Consider the following 9,007-nt stretch of genomic DNA (forward strand, 5'->3'; position numbering starts at 1 on the left):
ATTAGCTTTCTATTATTATCATATTCAAGAAAAACTCATTAAAAATACTCCAACAAATAAAGTTGAGATGCTGTTTCATTAAAAAGTGCATTCAATAAACCTTAATCCAGAAGATGACACATAGTCATCTTCTGGATGGGAAATCTGATCTACTTTTAAAATAAAACAAAAATACAACATGCTTCCAGGAAAATATTATTTTACTTTAATTTTCATGCTATGCTGATGATTGATTGCACTAAACCATCAGTACAACTGTGAGGAACGTCTGTGTTATTTATATTTCTATTATATATATTATTATATTTATTATTATTTATTTGACAAGGATATGTCCTTTCACTTGGATATTGAACAGACAGATTTCTTTCACCTGCACAATCTTACTAGATCTGGAGTGTCTTGTGTTAGAGTGATGCTGGAAACCCATGCATTTGTCATTTCTAGGCTGAATTACTCTAATGCAATATTAGGATGTCCAAAAAAAATCTGAAGTGTAGCAGAAAGAGTACTGATAGGTATTAGGAAGAGAGAACACTGCACTCCACCCATTTTGGATCACTCTCTCTACTTTTGGGATACAGCTTTAAACCCCTTCTGTCATGGTGTGCTAAATGTTACAGTTATTTGTACATATGTTCATTATTTTGGCCATGGCTAAAGCCTAGATTGACTTTTGCCATCTTCTTAGATACAATGTTACAAGTAAAATTAAGACGAGCCATTTTTTTAAACAGAGGGTACTAAAAACTTAAATTTTATGTCAAATATTTGTATATAGGCCTATTAACCCTCATGCGTTGTTCGGGACATTTTTGTCCTCTGAGAGAAATTTTTCTGTTTATTTTGGCCATAACTTTGTCAATATGTGGACAAATTGAATCATTTTTCCTCAATAAGCTTAATTTTACATAAATTTTGTTAATATGATTTTAAAATTTTTCATAGGTCAACGGTACACTGTGGGCAAATTTTACCCCCTAATGTGTTGTTCGGGGACAAAAACGTCCCCTAACTTTAACGGTTTTAAAAATATATTAGATAAATATTTTTTTGAAATTTTTTTGCATAGACCTTTTAATTAACTTCAGTTCTAATCAACAGTAGTGAAAAAATCATTTTCCCCCAGGATTTTAACCCTTTAATCACCAATTTTATAAGGGGTGGTGCTGAAAATTGAAAAAAAAAAACACAAAATGGCTCATTTTTAATAGAAAAGGTGAATGTGGACTGGATTCTTTTTAACCTTTATTATAGTCTTGGTCATGTCAAACATCAGTAAAAAAATTGACTTTATTGCATTATTAGTTTTTGCACAGCACTGGATTTTCTTTTTTTCTCCCATTTTGTCCCATAGACTTACATTATAAACACACTTTTTTTGACTGCACAGCCATGGCACTAAATAATCATGCATTCTTGATTGTTGGTGGTTTACCCTGTTGGTAGGAGGTAACATTTGTGATTTTTACAGTTAACAACTTAATTACCATATTAACCCTTTACCTGCAGGCCTGTGCTCATGTAGTGTAGTTTCTGGCTTGTATATGGAGTTATAGGGAGTATTTTAGCACATAATTGTGTGTCTACACACTGTGTGTGTATGTTAGAGAGGAAGAGAGCCATTTGCACACTGTCAGGGAAGGAAAGTCAGGAAAATAAAGTTACTAAGTAAGTGAAGTGTACCTAATTCAGACGTACAACGGCAATGCATAAGCATGTAAAATGAAAACATCCAGGAGTTCTGGCGTCTGAAGTTGTGGATGGGTAAAATAGCTGTTTTTTTTTTTTTTTTAGCTTTCGGAAAACACGTCCTCCAGTAGAGTGACTTTACTTTTAGGTTAGTGTCTCAGTTGAGATCACTGAATTAGTCTAAGTGAGGTCTAAGTGCCCCTTTTCCATGGTGTGTTGCGCTCCACACGACCATACGTACATGTGCATGTTACTAAATAGACACCATAGATAGATAACTTGATAACATAATAAATAATCATTGACTAACCAAATCTAATCTACAGTTTAGTCCCCTACTAAAATTAGTATTAAAAGTAGTTTAGTAAAGTAAAGTAAAGTAAATTTGTTGCAGCCCTAAAAGTAAGTGCCGGGCCCTTTGATGCTGAGAGGTTCAGACTAAACAAAACAAAAACACTAGTGGACTTGCATGCATCCTCCTGGTCATTTAATGGTGACAAGAGCAGCAAGCAGCATGAAGAGAGGATTCACCTGTGCATGAGTGAAGGATTCACTTGTGAACGAATGAAGGATTCGCTTGTGAACAAGTGACGGATCTACTTGTGCAGCCTTCACAGCTTCACAGCCTGGCCCTTCATAGAGCCAGGCTGCACAATCATTTCCAGAGATTGTGCACAAGTGAATCCTCTCTTCATGTTGCTTTCTGCTCTTCTCACCATCAAATGACCACAAGGTCACATGTAAGACCACTTGCCTTTTTGTTTTGTTTAGTCTGCACTTGTAGACATCAAAGGGCCACACGTGCATAGCAACACTTTCTTTGTTTTTGTTTACTATGAAGACTCTGTGGTTGTGTGTACTCACAGACAACAAGATCAGTGTGCAAATGGCTCTCTTCCTCTCTAACATACACACACAGTGTGTAGACACACAATTATGTGCTAAAATACTCCCTATAACTCCATATACAAGCCAGAAACTACACTACATGAGCACAGGCCTGCAGGTAAAGGGTTAATATGGTAATTAAGTTGTTAACTGTAAAAATCACAAATGTTACCTCCTACCAACAGGGTAAACCACCAACAATCAAGAATGCATGATTATTTAGTGCCATGGCTGTGCAGTCAAAAAAAGTGTGTTTATAATGTAAGTCTATGGGACAAAATGGGAGAAAAAAAGAAAATCCAGTGCTGTGCAAAAACTAATAATGCAATAAAGTCAATTTTTTTACTGATGTTTGACATGACCAAGACTATAATAAAGGTTAAAAAGAATCCAGTCCACATTCACCTTTTCTATTAAAAATGAGCCATTTTGTGTTTTTTTTTTTTCAATTTTCAGCACCACCCCTTATAAAATTGGTGATTAAAGGGTTAAAATCCTGGGGGAAAATGATTTTTTCACTACTGTTGATTAGAACTGAAGTTAATTAAAAGGTCTATGCAAAAAAATTTCAAAAAAATATTTATCTAATATATTTTTAAAACCGTTAAAGTTAGGGGACGTTTTTGTCCCCGAACAACACATTAGGGTAGTGTTTGCGAACAATGCATGAGGGTTAAAGTTCTGTTAAAGTCAATTTTAAGTGTCCGCTTTTATGTTTGCTTGCTCACATCACAACCACTTCCTTCCGACGCACCACACGCCGTAAAGCGCGCCGTGACGCCATCACGTTAGAGTGAATGAGGCGTCATCCATTCTGATGTAGAGCGGCACGGCGGCCTTTCTTTCCTGCTCTACGTTTTCCTGCTATCTTATCCTCCGGACCCAATATTTCAGCTCTTATTTTCTTTGACCATGACACCAAAGTCGCCACCTCTGGCCGCCGGCCTGCTGCTGCTTCTGGCTGTTCTGAGCTTGGAGGTCTCAGCGGACGGTTTAGTGAACGAGGATGTAAAGAGGACAGTGGACCTGGGCACTCATCTGGCTAAGATCACTGCAGAGATCGTGCTGTCCAACCAGGGGCGCTCCGCGGTCCAGAGCTTTGTACTAGCGGTTGAGGCTGACCTGGCCCCGCACCTGGCATACATCGGAGCCTCGGTGAGCCAAAACTTAGTGAACGTAGCAGCGCTAACAGCTCTATATCTAACCGGCTTGTTAGCTTTAGCCTACTAGCTACTCTGCTGTTAGCCATACAGATCACGGCTGTTTAGGTTTTCCACTTTGTTCCTTGCAGCATTAAGGAGCTCACCACTATATGATATGACATTATGTTCACTGCATGCATATAAGCACGCCTAACTGCTACACAATGAGATACGACGGCATTGAACTTTGCAAGCTATGAAGTCAAATAGCCGCAGTTAGACAACCGTAGCTACCAGTACAACCTTTGTGTTACGAAAAGCAAGGTGTTTTCACCCGCTCATGAAATGTGTTCAATGTCTGAACACAGAAATAAATTCATCATTTCTAAGGATGCATGCAATGAGATATTAACTTCCGCTCCACGCTCTGTCAGTGGCTGAATGACACGTATGCGCTGGGCAGTCCACTTCCGTGTGTGACTGCGCACAGGCCTGCCCCCTTCCACTATGAATAAAAATGTAACAACGTGTTCATTATTGTTCTATTAATATGGGTGCATTAACTATTGCATTATAAAATCCCTGCATTGTTTCTTTTTTAGTTTTTTAGTTTATGTTGCGCTAAACATGTTTTCACAGGTAAAGGGTGATGAAGAGGAGGATGGGACTCTTGAACTTCAGCAGATAAACATGCAAGGCCAAAGGTATGAGCGTCTCCTGTATAAACAACTAAACTGATGAAAACACACTGAATTTGTAATGCATTTGAATCTCATTTTGCCAATGTTTTAACTGTTTTTATTAAAATTAATAATTAAAATGATTTGCCTTTAAGAGTACAAAACAGCATGATAAAAATGTATTTCACTCATGCCTCTCTGTCATCCCTTCCATGTCAGTGGGGAGTTTTACAAAGTGCAACTGCCCTCCAGTCTGGCTGCTGGAGCCCAGCTGAAAGCAAAGGTGGAGATGACATTCAGCCATGTCCTGAAGCCCTTTCCCACACACATCACCCAGGCTGAACGTCAGCTGGTGGTTTTCCAAGGAAACCACTACCTGTACTCCCCGTATCCCACCCGCAGCCAGACCACACGTGTCCGCCTGGCCTCAAAGACAGTAGAGAGTTACACCAAGCTGGGTAACCCCAGCAAAACTGATGAGATCATTGAGTATGGCCCCTTCCGTGATGTTGCTCCATTCAGTGAGGTACACATATAACCAGCTACAGTATGATTAGCTTCAAGTGAACCTGCATAAATAGCTACAGATTTTGATGGCTGTTCTCTGCTCTTCAGGATACAATGAAGATTCATTATGAAAACAACACACCCTTCCTCACCATCAGCAGTATCACTCGCACCATAGAGGTGTCTCACTGGGGCAACATTGCTGTGGAAGAAACCATTGACCTGAGGCACACAGGAGCCGTCCTGAAGGGCCCTTTCTCACGTTACGATTACCAGCGTCAGTCAGACAGCGGCATCTCATCTGTCAAGTCATTCAAGGTTGCTTTCTCTATACAAAGCCAGACTCGTTTTCACTGTTCAGGAGGTAATTGTGACAACTCTATCCTTTGTGCTCCACAGACTATCCTCCCTGCCTCGGCCCAAGATGTTTACTACAGGGATGAGATTGGAAACATCTCCACTTCACATCTGCAGGTTTTGGATGACTCGGTAGAGGTGGAGGTGAGGCCACGTTTCCCCTTATTTGGAGGCTGGAAGACCCACTACCTCATTGGTTACAATCTGCCGAGCTATGAGTACCTCTATACCCTAGGTGAGTTGATTTCTGACTCAAAGGAAAAAATAATTGAGTACATGACTGATTTCATCATCACTGATGCTTATGTGTGGCATCATTTTATGTTGTAGGTGACCAGTATGCACTGAAGATGAGGCTAGTTGACCATGTGTATGATGACCAGGTCATTGACTCGCTGACTGTTAAAATTATCCTGCCAGAGGGGGCCAGGTGAGTGTTTGTCAGCAGGTCTACAGTATGGAAGGTTGAGTAGAAATATCTGCAGTGGTTGACAATAAGTTTTGCTTCACTGTCTTGTCTCATCAGAAACATCCAGGTGGACACACCTTACAAAATTGATCGCTTACCAAACCAGCTGCATTATACATATCTGGATACATTCGGCCGACCAGTGCTAGTCGCCACCAAGAACAACCTGGTGGAGCACCACATTCAGGATTTTGTGGTAAGAACAGTAGAAAAAGATTTCACGCATGTTACATTATATTTAATTTATATTCTGTAATACAGTTTCTGGCTGCTGTTGACCACAGGCAGATTTACCGCATTCAAATGAATATTTCACCACTCTTCGAGACTTACTCTGGTGCCACTGGGAGTTTAGAACGTTAACATTTTTGATGTGCAACAGGTCATACCATGTCACTGTGTGTTTGTGAGATTAATTGAATCTCACAATCTTAAGGGACTGCTTGTGGAGATTTAGTGTTTTAGAGTTTTTGTTTCTATATTCATAATATAATTCTCAAAGTATTTATCGTCTCAGCATAAAAATGTGAAGATCATCATAATAGTTAGATGATTATTCAAATGGTTGTTGTTATTGTCACTTTTTCTTATTGAAGTTGTGTTTAGTAGACACTTGCTAGACTGTTGACACCAACATCCCTCAGCTGGGTGAGGTTTTTTGTTGCAAGTTCACAAGTTGCTCCTATTGTTTGTCTTTTATTTATTTTTAATTAAAACATAAAATCTTTGAGCTTTTGTCAAATACATACTTTTGAACAGCTGGCAACATTTTTCATCCTCACCAGGCTTGAATTAAATCTTTTATCTCCTTACTGATTCACAGGTTCATTATAATTTTAATAAGATCCTGATGCTGCAGGAGCCCCTCTTGGTTGTTGGGGCTTTCTACATACTTTTCTTCACCGTTATCATCTATGTGCGTCTGGACTTTGCCATCACAAAGGTACAACACTGACAAAGATTCAAAGACAGATTTCTGCTGGCCTCATTTATTCTAGTACACACTTTTTTTTAATCTGTTTTTTCTTATCATCACCCAGGACCCTGCAGCTGAGGTACGTATGAAGGTGGCCTCCATCACAGAGCAGGTGTTGACTCTGGTCAACAAACGTCTGGGTCTGTACCGTCACATGGACGAGGTGGTCAACCGCTACAAGCAGTCACGTGATACGGGGGCGCTCAACAGCGGTCGCAAAACTCTGGAGGCCGACCACCGCACTCTCACTAATGACATCAGTTCCCTGCAGGCCCGCCTCAAGGCTGAGGGCTCTGACTTGGCTGAAAAGGTAAGTGAAGTGGTCCTTTATGTTGTTTAAGATGATTAATGTGGCATATAAAGTAATGATGATTCCTGCGTCCGCAGGTTGGAGAGGTGCAGAAGCTAGATGGCCAAGTGAAGGAACTGGTGTGCCGCTCCTGCCAAGAAGCAGAACGGCTGGTGGCGGGTAAAGTCAAGAAGGAGGCTTACATCGAGAGTGAGAAGACTCTGACGAGCAAGAGACATGAGCTCGTCAGTCGCATCGACAGTCTGCTGGACGCCCTCTAAAGTACTACTCAAGCACACAAACACCCCTGCTACAACAGAAGCCGACTGTATGAGAACGAAAAGAAATGACTCGTGCTTATACATTTATTTTTTACCATCTTTGAATCCAGATACAGACTTTTAACATCTCTTCTTACAGTAGTGATGGGTTTATCCAAACACCTGTGCCTTGTGATAAACCTGAGGTCACTGCATGCTCAGCTTTAGAGCAGCTACATCACAACTTCTGGCTTTGTCGTTTCGGTCACAGTTGGCTCAGACTTGACTCTGTTTTCATGTTCAAATCTGGATTGTATTTCTTTTTCATGCTTAAGTGGGTATGGTTAAGGGATGGTTTTTGAAGCTAGTAGCTGAATGGCCCAAAGTGTTTTCTGTCTCATGTCTTTACTCACATATACTGTTTGCTAACAAATGAATATGATGGTGTGTTTTTCGATCTTGTTTCTCTTGCACTTGCAACTTTTTTCTACTTGCCCCAGACAAACATTTGTATTTGAATAAGTTTGAAGCTCTGATTCAACGTCACCCTAATGGTTGTTTTTGATGTTCCTTAATCGCATTTTCTACATTTTTTTTAATGATTTTTCTGTTTTTTGTAAGTGTTTTTTTGACTGTTAAAAAATAAAGAGATTAGACTGTATGTGAGAAAAAGACATGGAAGATGGGAAACTCATATTTGTGGATTTGATGATTGCATGGAAAGCTGTCAAATTTGAAATAAAGTTGAAAAAAAGGTGATACTTTGGAATGGTTATTCAGATGACAAAGTCACAGCACTGAAAGAACCGACCGTGAGGGAATAATATTGATTAATCTTTAATGAACTCTGAATTTATTTGGAGACGCAGTACTTTAGGTCCATCAAAAGAGGGCATACTTGCATTAAAAAGCCCTTCAGGCATTTTATTGCACCACCACATTTGACACCATCAGTACCACTGAATACACTCCTGGCAAACAGAAAACAAATATGTATCATCCAAACATCCACATGCACAACCACATATGCGCCATGCCTTTAAAAAATACACACACACAACTGGCACCTCTGAGGGAATTTCCTGCGCATTGTTGCGCTCCTTGTTTCAGAGTGACTCCACCTATCAATCAGCAAGGCAAAAGACCTACCTTCATCACAGACTGAGCCCAGAACAAACATCTCAGGGTCAGTCTGAGGTCACTGCTTTCCCTCTGAGGTCACCAAGGGTCCCGGCAGGTCACTTCCTGTTCCATAATAACAGGCCTGGTCCACTCACAATGATAGTGTTCACATATTGTATGAGCCATACAATAATCATTCTGAAAATACACAGCAGGGAGAAAGCAAAGACAATGTCTGTTAGCACTGATGCTTGGTGCTGCTGAAAGGCCACACAATAGCATTTTTGTTTGTGCGTTTGAGTGGAGATTTTAGAGCAGTGTGAGTTCAGAGAGCAGCACAGTCTCATTCTCAGCAGCTACCTCAACACCACAGAACGAACCACTGAGCTCACGTCTGCCCTCCACTCTGTAATGATGCTATCAGCTAACTCAGCAAGGAAAAACACATTAACTGATTTTACAATTTACAGTTAGTGCAATTTTATGTTTAAGTACCTTGTTTTCAGAGGGAACAGGGAAGCTCATTAGCAATACTTGTGACATCATTTCTTGACAGGCTGATAAAGTTTTGTTTCAAATAAAACTACACTTACAGGGCTTTAGTAAAATTTTGATTTAATACATA

At 40.0% G+C, this 9,007-nt stretch overlaps 1 protein-coding gene across 1 annotated transcript; it reads left to right on the plus strand.

Moving 5' to 3' along the window:
* The first annotated feature begins 3,369 nt into the window (after nucleotides 1-3,369).
* Nucleotides 3,370-7,630, plus strand: rpn1 (ribophorin I). The gene is made up of 10 exons (XM_028406186.1): nucleotides 3,370-3,735; nucleotides 4,362-4,426; nucleotides 4,622-4,928; nucleotides 5,018-5,227; nucleotides 5,309-5,501; nucleotides 5,597-5,696; nucleotides 5,793-5,931; nucleotides 6,559-6,678; nucleotides 6,776-7,021; nucleotides 7,099-7,630. The coding sequence occupies exons 1-10, from the start codon at nucleotides 3,493-3,495 to the stop codon at nucleotides 7,279-7,281; spliced, it is 1,806 nt and encodes a 601-aa protein (XP_028261987.1). The 5' UTR covers nucleotides 3,370-3,492; the 3' UTR covers nucleotides 7,282-7,630.
* The last annotated feature ends 1,377 nt before the right edge of the window (nucleotides 7,631-9,007 follow it).

The sequence above is a fragment of the Parambassis ranga genome, chromosome 5, assembly GCF_900634625.1.
Source record: "Parambassis ranga chromosome 5, fParRan2.1, whole genome shotgun sequence".
NCBI classification, from domain to species: Eukaryota; Metazoa; Chordata; class Actinopteri; family Ambassidae; genus Parambassis; species Parambassis ranga.